General features: G+C 42.7%; 1 protein-coding gene across 1 annotated transcript; it reads right to left on the reverse strand.

The window, feature by feature from the left end:
* Window positions 1-485: 485 nt before the first annotated feature.
* LOC124192067 (muscle M-line assembly protein unc-89-like) lies at window positions 486-25,729 on the reverse strand. Its single transcript, XM_046585213.1, has 15 exons — window positions 24,852-25,729; window positions 23,332-23,464; window positions 23,018-23,226; window positions 18,761-18,871; window positions 18,392-18,601; window positions 14,621-14,772; window positions 12,923-13,067; window positions 11,917-12,047; window positions 11,501-11,669; window positions 10,924-11,000; window positions 10,549-10,765; window positions 7,392-7,829; window positions 3,333-3,575; window positions 2,906-3,180; window positions 486-909 (listed from the first exon to the last, which is right to left on the reverse strand). Exons 1-15 carry the CDS (start codon window positions 24,955-24,957, stop codon window positions 847-849), a joined length of 2,679 nt encoding a protein of 892 aa, XP_046441169.1. The 5' UTR covers window positions 24,958-25,729; the 3' UTR covers window positions 486-846.
* Between the last annotated feature and the right edge of the window lie 486 nt (window positions 25,730-26,215).

Consider the following 26,215-nt stretch of genomic DNA (forward strand, 5'->3'; position numbering starts at 1 on the left):
GCCCCACACAACACACGGGAAACATCATTATTAGGCCTAGTTAGTTAGATCATTTTTCTGTGGCAATCAAATAAGAATGCGTCTCAAGACCGATCGTTGGTGTCGTTTACCGTCGTATCGTTGGTGTGAACAGAAGTTCATTACAGACAAACATGATACATCCGAAACCCAGGGAGGATATTGTTATTTACTTTATTAAAGAAGTAGGCTAGCTATATTGATGGTTCTGTGTGTTCGGCATTGTCATCAATCTCGTAACCCAGCACCAGCAGACAAGACCTCCACTTAAGATGAGACCCTATTCATCGCTGGATCCCGTGCTTTAGTAGCCCAGCTATTCAGCTGTTCACCCAACGAGTTGTCTATGCACACGTCAAATCTCAAACGCTATTCAAATCCTTTCGTCATTGTGGGATGTATTTGTCAGCTCGATGTCAAACAGTCAGCCCATACCCAATTCATGCGATTAAACAGTGCGGACCACCAACGATTCAAACGTTTATTACACCTTCAATGGGGAATATATAAAGCATAGTATTGCGCAGAAAAAAAAGACAACACGAAGAATGAACTTTGCAAACAACTGACACATACATCGGAATTGGATGCCTTTATTTTTTTTTTCAGTTTTTCATTTTATTCTTTTCGTCTTGCAGTTAATTTGTAGCCCGAATGTAGTCTTCTCACTGCCAGCCGCGTGCTTTCCATTAGCACATATTCACACACCTTTTAGATACGCGCGTGTAAAGAGCGTGAATACAGCCGTATATATCAGAAGAGCAGTCCAGAACCAATAAAAGAGCGATTCTTGTAACTTTGGCGTAGACAATTTGGCCATCTTTCCTGTTATCGGTAAACGTAGACGTTGGAGGTGTTGGACTGGTCACGCACATCGAACACCTGCCTCACCTGCAATATCAACATGAAAGAACAATCAATATTGAAAAGGAAAAAAAGCGTCGGGTACTATATATGTTGCGTTAACGTTCTTCTGCTGCTTAATATCGATTGGGCTTTGCGATATTAGTTGGAAGCCGCGCTGATTTCTCATTACACGTAGTTGGTCAAGCATTCACGACAACCGAAAACGACTGCTTCTGTTCCCTAGCTCGTTCCATTAAAACTCTGTGCGCATAGTGCGTTCTATAGATGGTCTATTGATTGATGCTGAAAGATGTGGTCATACTGTAAGTAAGATGTGGCGCTATTTATAGGGCAGCTTGCACATCTCGCCTGCTGGGTACACGCGCCGAGACTGGCGAATCCAGCCAGCTCCACTCGAGAACGACTTTGCTCTGTTCGACAACTATAACGAGTTCCTCTATTCGTCCAGTCTATATATATATATATATATGTGACCAAGTCGGCGAGAGAATGCATCGCCTTCTTAAGTACAACATACAAGAAAGTTTGGACGGCTTCTACAATCCAACACCAGCCCCGGTGAACATAAAATATGGAGCAATCCCACGGCCTGCTGCGCTCTGCAGTCTGCAATAGCCCAGTGTTATATGCCGAGCGCGGGCGTGATGAAAGTTACCACGAGTCCCCACCCAGTTTTGCGAAGGAGCCCCTTCGAAGAAGCTATCAAGAATTCTTCTAACGTAACGCGGATTCTCGCTTGGATTTCCGTTCGAACCCAAGACCATTGCTCATAATCCAACCTACTCACGAACAGAAGCACTATATGGCCCGCTTCTCACAACGACGGAGGGCCGCGATTCGAATTGCGATTAGGCTATCACGACTAGGAGTAACTATCCTTGTAAGATTCCGATGGATACTTAAATTGCCGAATTGGTCGACAATTTTTCGGCGAGCTTTACGGCTATTGTTAATTTAATTTACTCTTACCGCGATACTTACGACGCAAAGTTTTTCTACTTTTGACTGTTGAATCAAATCGATCCTTAAAGATTGAGCTTTGAAAGAATCAAAATTTCAACACTTGGTTGTTAACGGTGAGTCAAGCGACTTCTAAAAATATTGACGGATAACTTTCAATAGAAAATGAAATCATATTTGAAATTTCAGCCAGCCCCAACTGAGGGAGGTTCCGATTGAAAAACACTGGATCCTCCCTCGATGCGAAAAAAAAGGCCAGAGATTTACCAGAAGTTTGTGAATGCATGATAAACTCTAGTTCTTCTTCATACCGAGAAACATTTCGTTTTTTGTAAACCCTACATGACTTGGCCACTAAATAATTCTTCTGTCTCCCTGCTGTCGACTGCACCGTGACCCCCGCTCCGCGCCAAGTTACCGTATCTTGATCCACAAACTTTCTTATGAGATCTGGTACACAGAGGCGACCCCCCACAAATCGAGTAACACAACTCAAAACTAACTCGAAAAAAAGAGAGAAAAAACAAATTACTTTTAGCGTATAGGTCCTAATAAATGCATCTCTATAAAGTATTAATTTGGAACTTGTACTGAATACTAGCTTTGTATGACTTTTAGCGTGCAACGAATTCACTGGCGTTTTTTTCTTTGTATCGGAGCAAATATGAATCAGGCCTACTCGGAAATGAAACCACGAAGCCTCAAATCAAACAAAAGTGAAAGCTTAGTTTGATGGAGCCAGTCGAGTTTGTTGATTGAACACAAGTGGAAGTCAAACAAACGAATCTCCTCTCCAAAGCCAATTCCTTGGTTACATTGCTGCCGCGCCACCCCTACTATTTGAGGTGAACTTTTTCGAACTGAAAGATTATATCAACAAGTTTTAAGATTAGTGGATCTTAATCAGACGGAGGATCGAATTGATATAAGGCAAGGATACCACACCATCAACCAAACATTCTATAAATATTTTGGGATTTCACTAAACTAACTTAATTTTTTAATTCTAGTCGAAACGCAACACTTCAAAAATAAAATCATAGATGGAAAACTTTCTGACCGTAAAATCTGCGGGGTGCTGTTGCTGGTGCAAACGCAGAGTTCCCGGCTTGTGTGGGTTGCTGGTCATGTTGCTGGAAGAAGTCGCATTCGGATCTAAAATTCTGTCTCGATTCCGATCGTTCATCGCCGTCTGTTGAACCGCAAACGTCACGGCGGATTCTTCGTTAAATTTACAGGGTCCGTTAGCGTTGTTTGAAGTGCCAGCTGCGACGACAAGCGACGAATGCGATGACTCATTCGACATACCAGCGAGCTGGCATTCCAGGTCTATTCCTATACCCGAAACAAAGATGACAAATGTTAAGATGACGTATTGTTCTCCTCGCCTTTGTTCTTCGATGTTCGACGACGGACAATTGAGGCCGACGAAAGATACAGTGCAGTGTGCAATTCTATACTTAAAAATAATAATAGGCATACTGTACCTCGCTTAGATTTAATTACATCCGGTTTGCCGTTGGCCGTTTTGGTGTAGTTGCTGACGTCGTCATTGGCATCGTCACCGTCGCACGTCTGGGCAGCAGATTGAGACGGCTGCTGTCGAAGATTCCTCCTTCGTTGTCGATGGTAAACGGCCAGGATAGCAGCTAGTCCGATAATGGCAATTAAAAGGGCGCCCGGGGCGGCCAGAACAACCACCATTGTCACCGACGATTCCGGCTCGTTAGCTGCATTCAGTATACGGTTCATTGTAAGCGCAGAGAACGGCAACGTACAGCCAAAGCAACAGTCGAACAAGAGAGACATGGACAACCGGCCCCCGCAAAAAAAAAGTTGGCAAGACAATATCAAATATTCCGCGTCGCTGCAGCGCTTCCATCTTTCTTTTGACTATGCATATTATTCAGGCTTCCTGGCCAGCAAGAAGAACAATGCCTACTACATCCATTCACCCGCCTCTCTACTCTACATATTCCTCCTCCGTAGTTCCGTATGCTAAGCTTTCTTACATTTGCCATTTAATTTTAATACTTGCGGTACAATACGTTACGTATATATATATACCAGCCATTCGATTCCCAACCCCCGAGCTTTTGATATTCCGTTTTTTTCCTGCACGGTCCTTTGCAAAGAGGTTACAACTGCATATGAAAAGTAAAGAAAGCAATAAGAGTCCCGAAAAATCTAGCGCGATATTATTGATACGAAAGCCCATGCAACTGATATCGAATTCACAAGCGGCTCCAGTACCGAGTCAAGTCACGCAGACAGCAGACCCAATATCGACGACTGGTATTTGGGGAGCCCACGCAGCAGCAGCAGCAACGGCAGATCGCATTGTTTTCCTCGTTTTTAGATTTTGTTTTGTGTGTGTGTGATTTTATTTATTTATCACTTTTTTCCTCAATTTTGTTTTTTCTACCCCTCTGTATTTTTTGTTTTGTTTCACGTTCGACTTTTTTTCCCCTTCTGATCTTTTGTTCTATTGTTGCACAATTATTTCGTCTAAAAAAGTAAAACGCTTTACCGAGCATTACGCAGCTGTTGGGAATATGAAAGGAATTTTTCGACAGCCGCTTTTAATTTTGATTCCCTCCGAATTTCGACAGACGTTTCATTTATTACTTATTTACTTTGGGGTGTTCGTTGGCGTTATTGGGCGGCAAACACGAACCCTGACAGGACAGACACGAATCTTTTTTTCTCTTTTCTTCTTCTTTGTCGTAGTTTCCTCGAACGCTGTCAATCGATATGACCAATCGGCGCCCATCCATTCTGTCAGCGAGCGTCTATAATAGTTGGCAAGTCATTATTCTCTCTGGTGTGATATTTACAATGAGCACGAGTCGAAGCGCCGAGTGACTAAAAACCGAGCGCAGAAGCGTTCGACTATATAGCGTATAGTCTCACGCATGTATCTAATATTTAGGCAGGGTATATGGCTGATAATAAAGGGCCGAGGCGCACAGCTGGTTGCGACCCGTCTCGTATTTGTATAACGGAAATGCCAAAGTTTATAGGTGAAGAACGAGAGATGATTGAGCCAAGGAGTCCCCCACCCCCACCCGCTCCCAGCGGGCTCTTCTCATTCGCCGCCATTTAATTACTCCCATATAGTCGAGGTGTTGACATTTTACTACGGTTAATTTCGGTTACTTCTTTTTTTCTCTCCTTTGAATTTGATATTTTGCTCGTGTTTGCCCCGTTTCTTTTTTCTTCTTTCCTTTAAACTTTTTTCACGCGCGTCCGCCAAAGCAGCTAGGCTAGCAAAGACCCCGGACGGAGCGAATTTCGGGTGGGAAACTCCCCTGCTGGTCCTCAAGGGCCCTCCCACGGAGAATTCTATGCGGCAATACACTGTGTGATATTAATGAGATGCGCCGTTTCATCTGTCGATGTCTCGACAACGACGACGCAGACGTCTCTCACTCCTACATATCCCTGTGTATTTTCTTCTTCTTCTTTTTAGTCTTCTACTTTATTTCCTCCTCTTTCTCAGACCCAATTTTACCGCTCACGAAGCACGCATGATTACTATTCCAGTCTTTTCTCATACTTTTTACTCGCCGTCCTTATGCATTCCCGTTCCTTTCGCTCTCCCCTCCCCCCCTTGCAATTCTTCTTCCTTTTGAATTTTTCTTGTACACATGTTCAAAAAGGGTTGACGCAATCCGCAGAGGCATTGAGGCTCTGCCTTTAGCTCAGGAAGAAAAAAAAAATAGGCGGGAAGAGTCGTCGTCGTCGTCGACAGAGTTGCAGCTATACTGCAACATTAGTCGCTGTAACCTATACTTTCTCTCTTTTTTTCTTTCTGCAAAACCCAGGATGGAAGGAGGAATTGCGGAGTAGAGCGGCGGAGTTATTGGAATATGAGAGCACAAAAGACGGAGACTATGAAACGGGCGGATGAATATAGAGCGAATAGGTGCATCTATAAAAAGGAATATGCTTTGGCATCACAACGATTGAAATGGGAGGGAATAAGGAGGCCGGCGAGAGAGAGAGAGAGAGTTGGCAAGAAAGCGCAGTGGTAGTCAGAAAGACAGAGATGGCAAAGAGATATTGCGACAGTCGAATCCCCCCCCACCCCACCCCAGCTCACCCACCCCGAAAAGAAGTTTGAATATTTCAACGTATTATATGCGCGCGGGGCATGTTGCATTTTTCATGTGCGCTTGCCGGGCTCCGAATGGGCGGCCTATACGCCGAAAGGGCCGAGAGAGGAGAGCCACAAGTCGCCAGATATTTATTCAAAGGGCGACGCTTTCCTTTCCCACTGATCCCTACATTCTAAGGGGATAAATATAGACGATGGATCGATTTCGGGTCATTTCGGTAATGTAATAGACGCTAAGGCCCCGTCGCCAAAGTCTTGGCCCGCAGGTCATATACGCGTCGTCACTTGACGCGGTTTTTCCCCCGCGTTTCAAACTGAGCGCCTTTGCTTTTTGAATCGACAGAAATTGGCGATTTGATTCGATTTGAATGCGGAGATGATATCAGATCTTTAGCTCGGGTCATTCTACGAATTAGAAGAGGGCTGACGGAAACTAGAGATAAACAAAATAGCAATGGGATAACTGTGTGGAAAATGATTAGCAAACGGAAATGTGCACAGGCTGTGATGCTGAACGGAGGTCACGGAGGCCAACTGACGGTATCGGTTTTGCTTGGTTATTATTTGTCTGTATGCGGAAATGTTAATAAATTGTTTATAATGTCGACGAAATAAGCCCCGAACCGGAGCTCGGCGTAGGCTACCCCGCTGCGCGTCTATACCGAAACCCACGATCGATCCGCCCTGTAATAGATCCTAGCGAGGCGAGATCAGGTGGCTTCATCTATATTGGTAAAAGAAATATGTCAAAATAGCCTACGGTATTCAATTTGGTATTCCGTACTGGTATACTACAGCTCTGATGGTAAAGGAAAACCACCGCCCAAGCTGTTATTTTGTTCCCTTTCATTTTATTTTTTTATTCGCCCAGTATTCGACCCACGCACGCATCCGAGAATTCTATTTAAAGTAGTGTTTACTTGTAAATTCAGAGCAAAAGAGAAAAAAAGGAAACTCATATGATATTCTACATATCGAGAACCTCATCGTAAATATTGCCCGTCTTCATCTTTTTCACGGTACTCTTGTTCTACTTAGGATGGAGGGAAAAAATGCCCAACTGAATATTATTTTTTTATCTTTCGTGATGGAGACTATATATACATACACGAGGCGTAGGATAACTTGCGTAGGGGTCAGGCTTTTAGAGAGGGGAAGCGATCGATAACAAGACATGGAAAACAGTGGGAAGGCGGACGACGACGTCATCAGGTCAGTCGTAGATATTCCCTAGATCTGGATGTATGCAGAACTCTCTACCGATCGCTGGAAAAGCTGACTACCATGAAGATTAAATGATAAATGCAATAACGGTAGCAGTATGGGCCTATTTGTTCAACAACGACTACCCCCCCTCTGAGTTGATTGCGTCATCAGTTGCCTTACTCTACCCGTCATGGGAGAAATGGGCGTTTTCGTCACTCACCTGCCCGTGATCCAACCGCACGTTCAACAGCTCCTTCCAGGGTAACTGCTTCACTTCGTCCTTGTCTGTTGATTGTCATAACAATGGCGGCCACTCGGGTGCTGGGGTCTATGCCCGAGACGTTGAAATGCGGCGAGGCTTTGTTGCTCATGTTACGCAGGAGGACGCCCGAGTCGGCGTTGTACAGTTGCAGCCAATAGACGTTGGACGAGCCGCTGACCAGGACGTCTTCGTCATCGTCGTCGAGACCGCCGTCCTCGTCCCGGCTGCTGCTGCTTCCGTTGTCGCTTCCATCGCCGCTGCCATTGTCAGCAACTTCGACGCCATCCACCTCCGTCTCTTTTGCGGCGACGCCCTTGGAAACGTTACGGCATTTGACTTCCAGGACGCCCTTTGACAAGCTCTGCATGGCGCACTGGCTCGGTGTCGGCGGCAGCCCTTCATTCAAAACGAAATTGAAAAAGAAAAGAAAATCGAAGAAAATGAAATGACGCCCTTTGATGGATGGGACATTTGATTAGAGCAAAATGATAGCAAGAAAACGAGGTCGTTTTCCAAACATTTGTCCACGTCGTTGTCGACTGGATTACATGTGCAAGGGCTGAGACAAGCGCACACACACACATGCTCTGGCTACTGGACACAAAGGGGAAAAAGTGAAGTGGCAATATGGAGCTGCTACATAAACGGACGGACTGGAAATTTTTTCCCTTTTTTTTTACTACCGCTGTTACCAACACACAATCAGTCAAGACAGCTGCTGGACATTTGCCTTTTTTCTTCTTCTATACTTCTTTTTTGTTCACCCTTTCAAACAAAACTGACACATAAATCTAAATGCCGCTTTTCTTTTCTCTAGTTTACCTCAAGCAAACTATACGATTCTCGCATAACAGTTGGGAGAGAGAAAATCAGGGCTGGGGGTACCGACGTAAATAGTAATCTACTCTACAGCATCAATACACTACACACGCATAGAGTAGTACACAAAAACAGTGCACCCACACAGCAGGGACCAACATATCCCGATCTTTTCTCGGACCTCAATATATAAAGATGGAGAAGGCGAGCGAGAAAGAGGGAAACGAACGAGCTTTTGAGCTTGTGAATAAATGAGAAAGCGAGCGCAGACACAAACACACACACAAAAAGAAAAGAAGACTTGAAATAAAAAAAAGAAAAAGGGAAATGCAAAGGTTCGGCGATATATTGAACTTGGACCTCACGTCGTCCACTCACTCACACACTGTTCGATTTCGGGACTGGAGGAAAAACAGCATATCATGCATAGGAATTTTCTTTTTCCTTTTTTGGGGGGATTTTCGTTTCGGCTTCGACCATCCGAGCGATGCCTATCGCTCCTACACACATATATATTCGCAATGCCTGGCGCTTCTTTTTTCTTTTTTTAGGCCTCCCAAAAAGAACTTAAGACCGACATGGACAGAGCGACTCCAGTGTAGTAGACGGCGCTAGTTTTTTTTTCTCTTTTTTCTTTTTTTAATATGTAGATTTAAAGTATTTATTTTTAAAGAGATCCATAAATCTTGAATGTTGATGGCAACCCGTTTCCAAGAAAGCACGAGCAGCATGTGTGCAAGGGCGCCCTTGCGCCTTGTGGGTGTGAAATAAAGTGGAGGGGCTGTGCAGACGGGAGTTTTTCTTTTATAGTAAAAAGGGACGCAAAGTCAGCCAGAGCCCAGATTTCGCGTGCTTTAACATTCAATATGAACGAGGGATCTTTTCTTGGTGCTCTTGTTGTTCCTCTTCGTCTTTCAGAATTCTTGATTTTTTATTTTCTCAATGTGCACGACAGGTATCCGCAGTGTTTTCTATTTTTGTTTCTTTTTAAACTAATTAAGTTCTTTTGTTATGCTTTTTGATTAGGGCTTCTTTCATTCGATTGAGTTGATTCGTTTGAGGTTTGTCTGCTTTCTTTCGATACGATCAAGCCGGCTTCTTATTGCACGATAATTAATCAAATCTCTTTTACGTCGTCCATATCGAATCGATGACGTAATCACCATTTGAAGGTAACTGACCTGCAACTACTTTTTCGTCGCTTCACCGCTTTAAACAGAATAGACAAAAGAGTTTCGGTTCAACTTGGTGTCTAACGATGTCTCTCTGATTTCAAACGCTTCCGCACGCGAGCCAGAAAGTATTCCGGCAGGGAGAGTTGCAAATAGATCCTACGAGAAATGACAAGCGAACAGAAAGGAGCGGCCGGCCCACCCGCTGGAACGTATAACAAAAGTGAGAAGAAGAAGAAGAAGGCGATCAGTTGAGACATGCGGGACAAAAACCTGTTTTCCTTCCTGTTCTCTTTTCCTTCACTCTCTCTCTCTTTTCACTCGTCCGTCGCCCGGCAACAATAGCCAAGGACAGAGAGTAGGTGCCACGGGGAAGTAGGAATACAACTCTACAGGAAGAAGTTTCTCTGCTGTCTCTCTCTCCCCACTCCCTTCTTGTTGCGGATCGCGCAGGTATAAACCGAGTTTGTGTAGTCTCCTGATGGAATTATCGGGAGTTGGGGACGACTCGGCTTCCCCAAGTCGTCGACACGCCGGGGCAATAGGCTAAGGGAACGCAGGGCGACAGGGTTATCCTGAAACTCTTATACGGACATTCGACCGGGGGGAAAAAAGGGGAAAAAACTGGGTACAAAAAGAAAACGGGGAAAAAATAGAATAGATATATCTACTGCATTAAGGACGGCCGTCGAGATGGGACAACGGGAGGAAAGGACTTTTGCAGGAGAGGCTATATAGAATCGATGATAAAACAAATTCAAAAAGAAGTGGGTGACAGACAGGAAGAAAGGGCGAAGAAGAGAAAAAAGAATAAAAGACCGAGGAAAGAGAATGCAAAGAGATAGGAGGGAAATATCGCTGGGCACAACCAATGATGGGAAGAATAGAAAAAAAAAGAAGCTCAGAACTTAAGTTGCCAATATCCAGGGGAAAACTATGACAGAACAGACAACGAATGAACGAAACAGCGAAGAGACCCCCAAAATGGGGCAAAAGAATTGGAACGAGGATTTTAAACCCCCTCAAAAAAAAGAATACCGAAGGATTGAAAAGAATGATATAATAGATACTCGTGGAATAACTATGAAATTAATAGTTGCGTAAAAGAGAGCGGTAGGGCCTACCTTCTTTGACGATTTTGAACCTGCACGGCTCTTTCTGCTTGCCGATATCGTTCAAGGCCCAGCACTGCAGCTCGCCGAAATCGGCATCGCGGCGAGGCGTGTAAACGAGGACACTCGTCAGACCGGAATCGGACGACATTTCACGTGGGAGTAGCGTCGTCTCGCGGCCATTCGAGAGCGTCCACGGGAAACTTAGCGTCTCCGGATCGGCTTCCACCTATTTAAAATTTGAAAAAAAATTCGACATTTTTAGTGATGGTGTTTGTATTTCTATTTATAAATGTCGAGGATTTTGATGTAAAATGTATTTAGCTGATTTAGTGTGCTGTTTGTGTGTGTGTGTATTTATATGGAAAGATAGTTTTGTTTTCTTACCTGACAGCGTAACTTGGCTGGTTGATCACGTGATACCACCACCGTCAAGGGTTTTGAACGGCGACAGACTGGAGCATCTGTCGTTCCACCAATGCAATCCCAACAAGAAAAGTGCAAATAATTAAGAAGTGCTGAAGCATTTTGATGGATGCGGGGAAGCGAAGGGCCGATTTGGGAGATATTTCCAGAAATCGCGTTAGGTAACCATTATTCTATGCGAGTGGGAAGAGAGATGACAGATGAGTTGTCTACTATACCAACCCATGGAGCACTTTATCATTTATACCCGAGCACTCTACTGTAGTTTGGTTTTGATTGGAGAAGTTATGCAACCCGTTGGAAATTATGCAAGGGAGGAAAAACAGACAATGCTGAAGAACAAAAGACCAAAAAACTACGAATGGTGAGGTAATGACACTTAATTAGGAATTTGCCCTTTACCAATATTATACTCTCAAGCTTCAGTAACATCAAGTTGCCACCAGAATTCAGCAGCTTACAAAATCTTTTCGTTTCTTGACGCTAATATTACGTGACACTTTTCTTTAATTATGGATACAATTTGAAAATATCTCACATTTGACGTGAAGATGAAGGGGAGCACTGGCGGACTCGCCCAACCGATTGGCAGCAATGCACGTGTAATTACCGGCCGTGTGTCGTTCAATTTGACGAATGACCAGAGTCTGATTGGCTAAGATGATATCCCTGTTCTCTCGGTTTCGGCTGTTGCCCAGAATTTTCCCCTAAAACGAAACAAATAGCCAAACATTGATTAAATCTGCATTGATTTTTTAAACCGTCCGTCTAAAAGTTGACGGGCATAATATAGACTGGGCTGCGTATATATTCTTTCACAACGATAAAAGGTTCTCTTTACGATTTAAATCTAGCGCACAAGTGCTCACCAGGAACACAGATGTGTGTGTGCTGTGATGAAAATGAAAAAGGATAAAGATAAAAGAATAGAGAGAGAGAGAAAGCCTTGCTTACATTATGCATCCAGGTCAAACGTTGAATCGGCGGATTGCTACGTGTCTGGCATTCGAGATAGACGTTGCTGCCTTCGCGGATTTCTTCGGCGGTGAAGCGCCGGCCGAGGACCAAGTTGGCTCGCGGTGGATCTGCATTTCCCATATTCAGATGATAGACCGTATATGAATACATATATATCTATATACATTACATGTGTGTAAACAGTACAGTCATGTAAAAGCAAGTGTAAAACTGGCGAGGTTCATTCGAGAGCAGCGTAGCAATAGATTCGACGTGCTTCGAGCACATTTCCAACGAGAACAAAAGCGCCAGTTGAATAGCAACCACACACACACACGGCCCTTTTTACTTTCTCCAGCTCCATCTACGACTCGTCTCGTCCAAATTCGGCTCTTAGACGTACATAAGAGATGACGAGTTTAGCGAGCTCAAAACTCTCTCAAGTTGGGCGGGCATCTGCCTCACGTCACGCTGCAAGGTGCCGAAGGAAGCTGGCAACTGTATAGAATAGCTAGCGTACAACAAGCTCTAGTCGTCTCACAATCGACTACGGTTTAGACTGGTCCTATTGTTCTCTCTTTTCAGTCTTGGCCATAGACGCAGAGGCTGATGACTGGCTGCTACACTGCGTATGTAGAAGTACCGCGCGGCGAAAAGAAGGCCGCTGCACACACATCCGCGGGCTACTGATGCCACTATGTATTAATGGCCTATTCGGTTATTCAGGAACGAAGCGAAGCCGTCTGAGATGAGCGAGTTGATGGAATATCCAGCCGAAGAAGAGAAGTTGCCTAGATAGACTCTCCGCTCACGGTCGTTAATGAGAACCAACACTTCATCCTCCTCAGTTCCTCGAACAAAAACGGATAGAGTAGATACAGTAAGCACAGCCAGCGTCTCGTGTGGACTCGCCAAATTGCCGTTCATATATATATATATATATTGTCCGTCTTATTGTCACTGGCGTGGCCATTGAAAAGCGATGGCTCGTGAATAGACTTACAGTAGACTTGCATCCGCCATTCGTCCTCGACGAAGCCGCCGGCCAGAAGTGGAGTTTGCGCTCGACAGGTCACAATGCGCCCGTCATCCTCGATCGCCGGGGTCAGGTTCACCTTGGAAATGGTGCCGTTCGCTTCACTCGACACCTACGTTTGCCAAGTGGCCATTTAATTGAGAATAACATCAGCGAGTGAACAATGCGAAAAAGGAACCTCCACACAACAACAGCAACAACAAACGAAAAAAAGTTGTTTTATTCTATACAACAAAAGTACTTCCCTGTAAATAACATTTATATTTAGAATCCTAACATTATATAGCCAGAAAAGCCAGCGGACGCATTCAGTCTAGTTACTAGGTTTTATCGCAATGGACAAGCAACAAAAACATATAAACACCAATAATACGAAAATGGCCAGGGAATAAGTCTTAAGCCATTCTGTTCCACGTCTCGGCCCCTCCTTTGGGTCTGTCTAGCCTCCCCGTTGGCATCGATTCTGACGTCACAATGGAAACCCATTACCATTGCGACAATATACACACACAAAAAAGAGCATTATATAGATTGAAGATAAGGGGAACCATCGGAAAAGAAGGTGAGAGAGAGTCGGAATCTTCTTTCAAACGAAATTGATCATTCGGAAGGGACGACGATGAAACGGCGAATGAACAGAACCTCAAAGTGCGCAATCTATACGGGAAATTCTACCACCCCATCTCCATATCTCTTTTCTCCTTTGGCTCTCGCAGACTCTCTACAGAACTCTCGAGTGTTTACTTACAAGGGCTACATCATCGCATTCCCAACAGCAGCACTATAGAAAAACCCTTATTTCGTTTGCCCGATTTTAACTCTGGACTTTTCCAGTCCAGTAGCTTCAACACAACCGCGCGCAAACACGATCCAGGCATCCAGCGCTCTGCTCTTTTCTTCTGGTGATCCCGTTGCTCTACCCTCCTACCATTTTGCCTTCTCAGCTGATTTCTTTTTCTTTTCTTTTTTAAATAAAAATATGCATCCCATGGAAATTTTTGAACGTGGAAGAGTAGTGCACACGCCACCCTGGGACTATATGAAAAGGGAGGAGGATGCTGCTGGAGTGATTTAAAATGGCGCTTGTCATAACTCATTGCCTCACTCGCTCACATCACCTGGTCGTGACACATTAATTGAAAATTCTTCCGTTAGCGAATCCCGCTTATTTTCCAGGCAAAACGAGTGGGGGAAATGTGAAATTCTTGATCATCCACTCGCCTGCTCGCCTCGGCTCTTCGCTTTTGCGGCGTGTTAATACTTAATAGGCTACAAAGGGACAAGGGGATCAACAGCCAAAGGCGGATGAAATTCGTTTTTTTCTTTTTTCACGTTTAACAGACTAAAAAAGACCCTTGTGCACGGCCCCCTTCTTCACCCACGATTTTCAAAGCATGTTTGTGCTTGGTTCTCTTCAACGTCTCTTTAGAAAATCCAAAGCGAAACTTTATGGAGCGAATCAACTACGTCGATGCAACCCCCCAGAGCAGCCATCTTATCAAACTTATATTCAATCTCAACCCAAATTGAGTTTCATTCCGCTCACAGCTTAAATTTGTATATTACGCCCTCCTCCATTCTAGGGAATGGTTTTGACAGGAACCATATGACACCCAGGAGATGTTTCCGATGGCTTATAATAAACATGCTAATGGAGTAACTTACCAATAGTTCGGTGCTCGTCAGCTGAATGTTGTTCATCCACCAGGTGACTACAGCCGGTGGATTGGCGCCCGTTGCCTTGCAGTGAAGTTGTTGAGTTTTGAGAGCTTCCAAATACTGGCCAGTCGAGACGATTTCCACTTTCTTCGGTTTCACTATCATTTCAATGACACAGAATGAATATTTGATTGACACGAAATTCACACATAAAACAGCTTTCAACACGTGAATAATTATTGACGTTTCGCTGAATGGCTCTGCTCTTTTGTCTCGCCATCAAGACGTCAATTTCGTTAAACAAAGACGGTGATATCGTGTTCACCTGACACACTGGACGCCACGCGAGAACGTGAAATCAAACACTCATTTCATGCAGCTGTTGTACTTCTGCAGAAACAATTGAGATATAATCTGACTCCATTCTCACGAAAAAAAAAACTGTATCTTTATCTTTCTAACTGTAACTGGCTAGTTCTCTAGAAAACTCTACTGAACTGACTCTGAAACATGCTGAAACTGAAATGAAAGTTCTCAATTTTTCCACCATGATGTATGTTTGCCAAATTTATTTTTAATTATCCCGTAACAAGTATTTATTTTTCGATAAATATGAAAAATATTTTAGAATGATTTTACTATTTTATTTGATAAATATACTGGTAATAATAAAATAAAAGTTAAATAAATACAATAATTGTAATGATATTCTTTGGTGTGGCAACGTTTACCAAGGATGTGTAAATGAATCGTTCAAATTACATTGATCCTTGAACATAAGAGGAATAAAAAAATCCCCTGAAAAACTGAGAGTATACACATAGAGTATCCGAAGAATGTGCATTATTATCATTGTGTTTATCGCGTTCGACGCGACAAAGTCCTGCAGAACAACAGGTTTCATCATACAGATGTAACAGAAAGGTTTTTATAGCTTCGCCTGATGGTGCTGACAGGCCCATTTTCGGGATGAAATAAGATTTTTCTCTATAACATATTTTTTGTTTTTTTCTCTTCAACTTCTCGGCATTCCAGCTGACTCCTCTCTCTCAGCATTTCCTATAAGAAAAAGTGTCAGGCAGAGGGGCGGGAATTGACCAGCCAAGGCATACAATATAGCCTCTTTAATTTGATTTGTGAAACAACACATCACAGCAGCTCCCTTTGAAAGGTTAATGACTAGAAGGGTGCTGTTGAAAAACGACAGAAGTTCTTCTCCAACCTCTCCAGCACTCGTGAGCCAAAGAGCTCTCGACCCGCTCTTTGGGCCGGGCTCTTTTTCTTTTCAGGCTTTTGGCCTATCCTTCAATCCAGCGGCCTGTCGCTGCAAGAAGAAGCTAGATCGTATAATACTTTCGTTAGAAATGAAAAGTAGTCTCTCTATACACACGCACAAGCCAACCAAACGGCTGCTGCTGCTGCTGCTATATTCTATGAGAGCTGCACATTTCTTCTGGGCTAGAGCTCAAGTTTCTCCTCTTCTTGTAAGGGAATGGAGTCAGTGCCGAAGCCTTAGAAGAGCCCTACAGACTACAACAGCCTAGCATGCACTGTCAATTTTGATATCCTTCCATTCGGATTCGGGACACAAGTCTTGACTACCCTCATCCCATCATTCTAATAGATTTACAAACACAACACACACACATATGTGTGTGTATATATGCGCAGTATAGTATATGCATATATCCATGTGCTATAGATACCGGCTCCCGGGAGGCGGTTTGAGAGATTCTCGCAAAGTCCCATTTGCAGACGTATGTATGCAACACACTGCAAGGGGGATGGGAAAAAAGAGGTCTAAATAGATCATTTCCCCAAGCGCATCACAAGATTCCTCCTCTAGTGCTGCACAGACTCCCAAATTTTTGAGTTTCTATGATAATGAAAAAGTTGGTGGTCGGGATGCCGTGTTATTGAAAGATGAACGGAAGTTCTATTTGATGTGCGCCGCCCGATGGTGATCAAAGTAAAAGTCTGCGCTCGACTACTACCCAACTGCTTGGGTTCTTTGTAACTTTTGGTTTGGCCAGTGTATATCGCATCTATATATATATATATGTGCCATTCTTTCATGTTTCTTTTGGGTGCTGGAAGAAGAAGCGAGAGTGCCATCAAACTTGATGAAGGCGTCAAGTGTGTGGAATGAATTAACATCGATTTTGTTCTTCTTATTGTGGACGAATAAATGTGTTGTGTAGACAAGGAGTCGTTGGCTGGATGAATAGGCGACCACACAGTTTGAGTTATCCAAAAGTCCCTAATAATAATGACACTACTAGTTCGACGTGGTTCAATTCGCACAGACATGCGAATTAGGACGAGGAAACAAAGGCGACCATTGATCAACAGACTGTAGAGTAGTATGTGACCTGCCATTGTGTGTCTACACCGGGCCACTATTTACACTCGCACTTGGCCATATAACAGAAAAGGGAGAAAAGGAAAACGAAAAGAAATTTTTATCTTTCCTTTTTGTTTGTTTCCCACGACGATGAAAAATGCCTTCTACTGCTAGTACGTGCTATGATGTCAACCCCAACTATATAGTCTATAGCCCCATACTTGTGCAGGCCATGCGGTGCACTCAGTTATTTAATGACACGAGCCTCTCTTATTGGTGGGCAATAGTTCGTATATATATATGGCGAGCGACGAAAGAAACAGCCGTATTATACGAGTTTGAGAAAGCCAAGGGGTTATTTTTTCGAGGTTTTCCAAGGTTCTAAAACAGCCGGTGATGACGGGCTAACGCCGTCGTTTGTTGATCTTATAACGACACCAGTGGCTCAGTGACGGGATCAGGCGCCGATCGTTAACAAACCCAACCCGGATCGGCAATTACGGGACCGTTAGAACTAACTCGCGGCCTCCAACGCGTGGAGGTCAATCCTCTTTTACGTGGTCCATGTTTCCTTTTAATCGCTTTCTGCCAGATCATGTACAGAGGAAGTATATAGTTCACGTCGTTTCTGCTCTACGCTCCAGCTGGATCATATCAGTTTTTCTCTCTTGCAAAAGTTCTATAAGGGGGAGCCTATAAGATACTACATGATGCTACAATCATCTACAGCTCGTTGGAGACTACTACTAATGTTCGGGAATTATCTGTATCGTCGGAAAACGAAACATCAAATTACGCATGTCGTCAAACTTTGAACATGTACGACAAAGTTTGCACTAATAGGCTTCTGTCGGTTGCCGTCTGCACATGGCAGCTTTTTTCCCCCCTCCCATATGCTACTGCTGTAGTGAAACTAAAGAAGAAGAAGAAGTCAAAAGTGATCTTGAACTCTGAAAAAGTTGACATAACACGGTCCTTGCTTTCATATACATTCGGCAAGCTATACTATTGATTCTTCTTTCTTTCATCACTTTTCGTTTTCGTTTTTTTTTAATTCTGTACTTCTTACTATCCTTCGCGCATGAGCACACTGTTTATAAAGACACTCGACGTTTGAATTTTGACCAACGATCCCGATGCGCTTTGGCAGATTTAAATGGAACCGCAACTTATCAATTTCGGGTACAATTTCTAATCGATTCGATTCGATCCTAAAATCAATATTTATGCAGCTGAACTAAGTTATTTAGCATTGCGAATACGCTAATTAGCTATTCATTGGCAAACTGCGGTTTCTAAATATCAGACTTTGACGAGCAGATCAACTGTATCGTGCGGTGTGAAGTGTAAGCCGCCAGTCTAATCGGTCTAATTGATAGTATCGCAGTTAGACAACTACTGCATAAAGATTAGTTCAGCGAATGTTGACTTACTTCGTAAATTAAGTGTGATGTTCCGCAAGACTGGCGGCACTGGTGGCGTCACATCAAGCTCAAGTTGGCATGAGTAAGTGGCACGATGATCATCCCTCGACAGGCTTCGCAACTGTAGGTGGTAGAAGTAGTCGTGATGCATACGGTGTTCCACCCGCGACTCGACCATTTTGCCGTTTCGGAACCATCCCACGATCAGGTTGGGGGCTCCTGTCAGATCAGATTATTATCAATTTTATTTCAATGGGCTGAATGCACTCTGATGAACGGGAATGAAAAGAAATCGTGTAAATAGGCAGGTAACACAGCACTTGTGCAAGTGTTGATCGCCATGACTGCCAATGTAAATTGTTGTTATGAGAAACGTACCGCCAGTAATCTCGCAGATGAGAGCCAAATCGGTTCCTTCGTCGTACATGCCGGATACAGGTCCATATTGGCGGGCGCTGTTGGCATAGATCACCGGTACTCTTGGTAATTCTAGGTACGGGGGAGTGAAAATCCAAAATTACAATTAGCATTCAAGCAGGATTAATTAGTCCCTCAGACTCTCCAGCTCCCCTGGGCTCCTTCAGTTGGGCTCCTTCAGTTCCCACTTAATACGGTCATGGCAGTGGCTCTCGAAACCGATCGATAAAAAGCCTTAAACATAGATCTTGCCAAAGTCCAGGCCGTAGGCCTATGCTTGTGCTTGTGCGCCGGAGAAAATGGGAGAGAACCCGGAGAAAACCGACCCACTCTGACAGTGTACAGCCGTGTAGAATTGTATGCTGCCCCAGCACCATAGCCCCGTCGTTGATCATCATCACCGTTGTTGCCTTTAAGGACCCGCCTCACGTATAAGCCGCAAAGATAATAAAGCTTCGTATTCAGCATCGATCGCTCTGCTGTCGTGGTTTTGTACTTGTGAGGTCTGATCTATTCTTTTTGATTTTCTTTTCTATCCCATCTAGCATAGTTACTCTACTGCCACTGCCTTTTGAGCTCTGAATCTCTGATTCTTTCTTGTCAAAGACCAAAGCGAGATTACTACTCCCTTTTTTTCCCTTTGGTTCTTCTTCCTCGTTTGTCTTTCTTTCTTACGAGCCTCGAACATAACACAAGAAACAAGAGAAAGAAAAGAGAGGCGGTTTTTTTTAGGAAGCAATTGGTTTGAGGCAACACGTGCGCTTTGAGACTAGACAACGTACTTGCACAACCGGCATGGTAAGGAAGGAAGAAAAAGGGAGACCTTTTGAACAGAAGAAATCAGATTGATTAACAGTACGAATGTTTGTTTTCGCTCTTGTTTGCTTCTGGTTTTTTTGGATTCACCAATTTGAAGTCTTGCCGGTTATTAAACATCAGTCCGCCTTTGAAGTTTGATTTCCCTTCTTCCTTTATATGCATATTTCTACGTAAATATATGTTTATGTAGTGAATGTCTAGCTACCTTGTGGGTTCTGGTTCAACGAATCTACCGCGAATTTCATCCAATTTCTTTCCAACAATTTTCAAGGAATATATATGCGTTTTAAACATTTTATAACGCTTCACATACTATAAGACGTCAACCAGAATCTAATACTGACTTACGAGAATGGATCTAGTTTAATCAAGCAAAGGCCGATATTCAATTCTTTGAAGCTATTCGGATTGTTTCTTTTCTTTTTTGCTCAATAGGCAGCCAAGAGGCAGGCAGGCAGGCAGCGCTATTGATCAGTTTGTTGTATATATCGTATCTACATTCGGCAGGTTTCTTGTTTAAAACTGCGGGTTTACTATAATGAGATATGCTTTAAAGTTGACTTACTATATATAGCCCTTTTGTAGTACAAGACTTTAATTAGGTAAGCGGGAACAACTTGCTGGGTATAGGGAAGCAATCAAGGACCGGATCCGCGCAATAGGACTGAGCACCTACTTAAGCATGCACGCCACCACCACGAAGACTTTGATAAGGCAGGACTGGGACCTTCATTGGAATGAAACGACAAGGAAAGGGAATAAGAGAGAAAACCAGTGCTGGGGAAGAAACACGAATAACGCGGTAGAAAGAAGGTATAGAGCTAAAGATCGAGGAGGGAACTATATAGATTGAAGTGCAGAACTTGGACACTGAAGACAGGCGGCCATTTCAAATGAAATGACACAGATCATTTAGATGCCCTCACCCGTTTTCAACAAACTTTTCCAGATTCAAAAACTTAGAAGTAACAGTGATACTCACAGCAGTAGGCAATCAAGAAGAAGAAGGTGGCCAATTATGAATAGAATCACATTAGTTTACCTAATGTTTCTAATATCAACATGTGATTGTTTTCCACGTTTAGTAACTTGTGGGAACAACACTGGTGTGATTTCCTGACAAACAGGTCATGTTTGTTTCACAACTTGGATTATTTAACTATTTAGAAATTTAAAAATACTTTTAAGTTTAATCATTTAAAGTAAAGAGCAAATAGGAAGTATTATGTTCACCAAGATCAATATGTTTTCACACATCAACACAATAGTTTTCCAGATTGACATTTTGAACATCTTGAGCAATACCTTATAATACATTATAATTTCAAATTGAATTTTACCTTAAGCTGAATTTCGAATGTCATCATTTTGTTTTGCTTCTTATCTTAAACTTCGTCTCATTTTTTAAACAAAACAAAAAGCAGACGACACTTTTTCTTCCACTGACTGTCAATTTCGACTCCTCCCCTAAATCCAATTCGCGGAAACGATAAAAGCGGTTTTCTCGGCCGCACTCGACATCCGTTGAACGAAGCGGGATTATTTTAGTATTAATTATTTCGTCACATCAAGTTACACTAGGCCCCCCCCCCTACCACAGACAAGATAAAAGTTTACAAAAAAAGTACTGCTGCATGTATGACAAGTTAATATATTCATGACGCTACGTATGCGATATCTTTGCAGCAGATAGCAATGCCAATGCCGTCTCCTCATATATGTGCTGCCATCGTAGTCAAACTTGACTGGCGATACGGAGAACTACGTATAAATATGATCACCTAAATATGCGTCACGGAACACGCAGTGTCAACTGACAGCTGGGTATCACTTTTTCTTTTTTTTTTTACTTTAAATAACAGACCACTGCTTTTGTTTTTTTTAAGGAATAACGTATGTGAGTATTAATAAAGAATAAACAAAACGAAAAAATACGACTACACTTGTTTCTCATATTTTATCTTCTGTTGGTTTTTGAAGAGTAAAATACTTTATGTGCTATGAGTTGCTCCAATATTCCGCCTTTCTTCTTTGGTTGGCCTAGTGTTATTTAATGTATTACGCTGAAGCACTAGGTAAAGCCTAGATAATAAGCTGTAGGCCATTATATGCACGTTTCCTATTTCTTAGTCACTTAATAAGTCACCGTAATATTTGTGAATATAAAATAAAGATATACCTAAGCCAAATTTGGGAACGTAGGGTTTTATCTTGTAAAAACTTAAAGATAAAGAACATTTTTAAGAACAATTACCAGTCCTTGATTTTAGAACGAAGGTAACGAGTCGTTAAATGATGGTAAAAAAAAAAATGTGTTCGGAATTGTCGAAAGATTCCCCAATCCCCAAATCCTATAGAAATGCCGGCCATTTTAAGATTGCAATTACAGAAGGATTTTTTTTGTATGTCGTTACACGACCAGCACATAGGTAGACATTAGACCCCATGCAGCGCGTACTGCGTACATTGCGTCGCGCAGACCATACACACAACAATAAGAAAAGGGAACCATTCTTTTACCAAGTTCTCTTTTTTTTTTCTCCGGCATAAAGTTGAGTCAACAAACCCATCAGCAGGCTCATTGTCCGGCTTGCCAACCTAGCTATAGACGCACCAGCACAAATAGAAATAAAGTACGAAGTTTCTCCCTAATTGATAATGTTTTTCCATCCACACTTTATTTTTCTTTCTTTTTTTTTTGTCTCCCTTTCTAAGCGACGATCTTTTAGGAGCGTTGAATAAAGCATATTCATTCGTTTCTCATTCCATCGGAGCCGAGAAGACATGGGGAAGAAGGGCCTCCTGGGAAGCGGCACCAAGACGGAATTGGATTCAAGAAGAGGAATGGTGGCGTTTATAAGGCAAGATATAGTTGAAGAGTTATAAATGAATAACGAATTCCCCGTTTGTAATTAGATTGGTTCGTGTACGTTAGCCTCAAGCGTTTATGTGTTTTGAAAGTGTTCGTCTATGCATTGGCATTTCACAACTTTTCGCTTCAGTATAGTTAAAGACTCGAAAAGAGCTAAATACGACGAAGCGCTTGTTGAACTGTATCACGATTCACTGTGACTGATGTTTGTTCTGTATATGTACAATGTACTCTGTAGACGGACAATTTAGGCCTGCAGCATCCAATCGACAGAAAACGAAACCAATTTCGAGGTCCTTAGCGGAACCCAGGTCTCGTCAAATATAGATCGCACTTTTTTGTTTCTATTTTTCAACGGCATTTCACTAAAGTAAGTATCAAATTGGCTCATGAAAAATCGAATGTTGTCGTTTGACTGTTACTTGAAGTGAGGCGGATTATATACGTTACGGCTATACTATGGTACGGAATGTTACCCAATATACAGACGTATGCGAAGACAAAGTTAGATAATTATCGAGACTTACGAACAACATTCAGTTGATATCGAACGTGACGAGTTGGAGTGTGACGAAAGTCGACACGGCACCTGTAGATTCCGTCGTCATCTTCACTAACGTTGGATAACATGAATGCAGCGGAAGATGCTGCTGACGTATCGAACTGAGCCCTTGACGCTAACCGCTCGTTCTTCCAGTGCTTGGCTTGCTCGAGTGGTCGCGCTCGCAAGTCCACGCTAAAATTATGAAAAGGCAATAATTATCCAAACGGAACAACTTTATCGGCATTCATCCACTCGACAATTTCGCTATTCATAGTTGACACCGAATCATTTTCTAACCTGTAAATGGGTTGCTTTTCCGATTCAATGTACCACAAAACGAGGTATGCGCTATCGTCTGGCCGGCTGGATTGCAGGTCGCATTCCATTTTCGCCGTGTATCCAGCAACGGTGTTGATTGTGATGACAGGAACTGCACAAAGTAAAAGAAAAAAGAAAAGAAATGAAAAGATCTGACGCATCCAATAATACGCTTATACATTTTCATTCATTCCATTGAATGCTGCATTTCAATAATGTTATTCACGTACAGTCGTATATCGTTAAATAATATGAAACATTCTTGTGTCTCAAATTGATTAAAACATTTTTAATGAGGGAGAAAGGTTGGCCAAGTGTTTAAGTAATTACGTACGGACGTAATTAAGGCAGGGGGGTTCAAACTTACAAGCCTGGCTGTAGCAACGGGAAAGGAGTAACAACACGTTGGGTAATTTGGGAACAGTCATTGAAAAAGTACGTCAACTTATTTTCGTTAAAATAAAGCATATTTCCTGCGTTGAATCATTATTAGAACGGACTCATTTAACTTGGATCTTAATTTCAGGTGACTTGAATTATTATTTCCTGTACGCAAAAGCCGATTATTGTTTTTCTTTGATGTGCCACAGCACGACACACACACACACATACGCGGTGATGTACCATATAGGTCCCACCCATTCGTGTGCTTTTCAATGTCTCCTTGTTACACGAAAGGTGGGGGAGGTTTTACAGGATGAAGGTGTCACGAACATTGATTCATGTATGTAATGGAATATACACAAAGATCTATCAACGTTCCGAGTGCTAAGCCCTTCATTTCAGGAATGGGTGGAACTATAGTCTGACAAGAGATAAGATATCGCACGAATCAGGATGTCAGTTGTGTCACAGTCGTGTCTGCTGTCGGGAAAGAAAAAAAAAAAGTCGCCTTTGTTTCCCACATGACGGCAGGCAGCCTACGTGGAATAAATCCTCTCTTGGACACGACTTCTTTTCCTCATACTACTCACAGCACAATAAGAAATAATCCTTTTGTTGTACAAAAAAAAAACCTGCACGACGAATCCACTTCTCACCTAGAGTTATGGCTTCTGATTGACTCTTGTCGAGCCGCTCTTACGTTATTGTTCGCCATTACTTATGATTATGCGTCGTTATTCCACGTTAGGGTAACTTAGTGTTGGCCCTGATCTCAGCAGGACGTGGTCCATTGAAATTAATAAAGCTCGGAAATAACAAATCTCTATTTGATAAGCCAACAGTTATTAGAGCGCAATAGCTGGAGCTAGCCAATAAATTATCCGTGCTTCTCTGCCGACAATTCAAGGTCAACCAAAAAAAAATTCGCCATCATACGAAAATGATCGGCTATTAATTAGCACAAACAAATTGCACGAGATTTTCTGAATGACTTAGTGCCTTGGACTGACGTAACAGCTTTAATAGCACGATTAGAGTTATTAGTAGTTTGGATGGGCTCATCTCAATCGTCGGTTCAATTCTCAGTGGAAAAAAGAAAACTTTGATCGACTTACTTGGTGTGTCGATGTCGACCGGTTTCGTAGACTGAGCGACCATGAAGGTTAAGAAGAACGTGAACAGGGAAGAACACTCGATTGCTTTCCTTTGATTTCGTGGCATGGTCGTAACGGTTGAAGTTTTTCTAGTAGCAGTAAGTCAACTTCCGTTGATGTCATTCATTTCGCCATTGAGATGCGAAAACAATTCTTTTGTGAAATTGAGAATGAATCAAACTCAATTTCTCGGATCGCCGTTTTTAGTTGAATAGTCGGTGAAAACTTTTCTTCAGTTGATCATTCAAGAAAATGGTGTGGAAGAGTAAAACAAGTCCCGACGCCCAAATATTCGGGATAAAAACGAAGATAAATTCAAATGAGATGAACGGTGAAAACAAAAAAGATGGGTAGTGAAAAAAAGCGTTACGGGATTAATACTCCCGTTTAGTATTTGTTTTTCTAAAAAAAAAAAAAAAAGCTTTGAAGTACAACCTAGTCTCCGATTAATCTAATTTTTACTGTGGACGATATGGTAATATTGTAAACTGGATAGCCCCCACTTTTTTGCACCGAAACACAAAACAATTCCGTTCAAGACCTTCTTCGTGAATGTTGTCTCCTACCGCCCTCTCTGTAAAGACCCGGCAAACAGTTAAGGGGCAAGAGAAAAAGAGTCAGCAATAGTTTATGGAAGAAAACAGTGTTACGCAAAGCCAACAGTTGATCCACAGAACGGGTGGGGGGGACAGCGCTTTAACATGTATACGAGAGTGTCGCTCACGAGAATTTATAAACCACAGTCCATACGAAAAATGCTGCACTTTGAGACTCTGAGGCGGCTCCAGGAGACTGGAGGTGCTACCTGGTCCTCGTCAGGTCGACGTCTGAGTCTCCCCCAAGCCGTGTGCGGGGAATTTCAAGCGCCGCTGAGCTGTGGTGCGGCCGCGCAGAGAGTTGCGCTAGATTCAAACTTAACGCCTGAAAGCCCAAATGTGGGGAGACGTAACACGAAATGGAACACGCTCAAGGAATTAGCATAACTTCTGGTCGCAGTTGATGCTACTTTATTTGAACAGGGTCTCGAAACCTTTTGTCTGCTGCGCGACAAATTGACGAGAATATATATCTACTGATGTTGTTTGTTCTTGTGTCATTCTCCCGATGGAAAAAAATGACAATTCTGCCTACGCTGGGTTACTGGGGGCATGCAATATTTCTAAAAGTAATTTGTTGGACATTTTTTTAATCATGAATTTTAGGTTGTAAGGATCTATGTACGCGGTCGCTGGGTGCTATTCTGACCCTCCCCCGCCGTCACTCCAACTTTTGACGTTGGCGTTGCTATTGTAAATAATGAAGGTATTTTGAAATTGATGTCAAGC

Source organism: Daphnia pulex, chromosome 4, assembly GCF_021134715.1.
Source record: "Daphnia pulex isolate KAP4 chromosome 4, ASM2113471v1".
In the NCBI taxonomy this organism is placed as follows: domain Eukaryota; kingdom Metazoa; phylum Arthropoda; class Branchiopoda; order Diplostraca; family Daphniidae; genus Daphnia; species Daphnia pulex.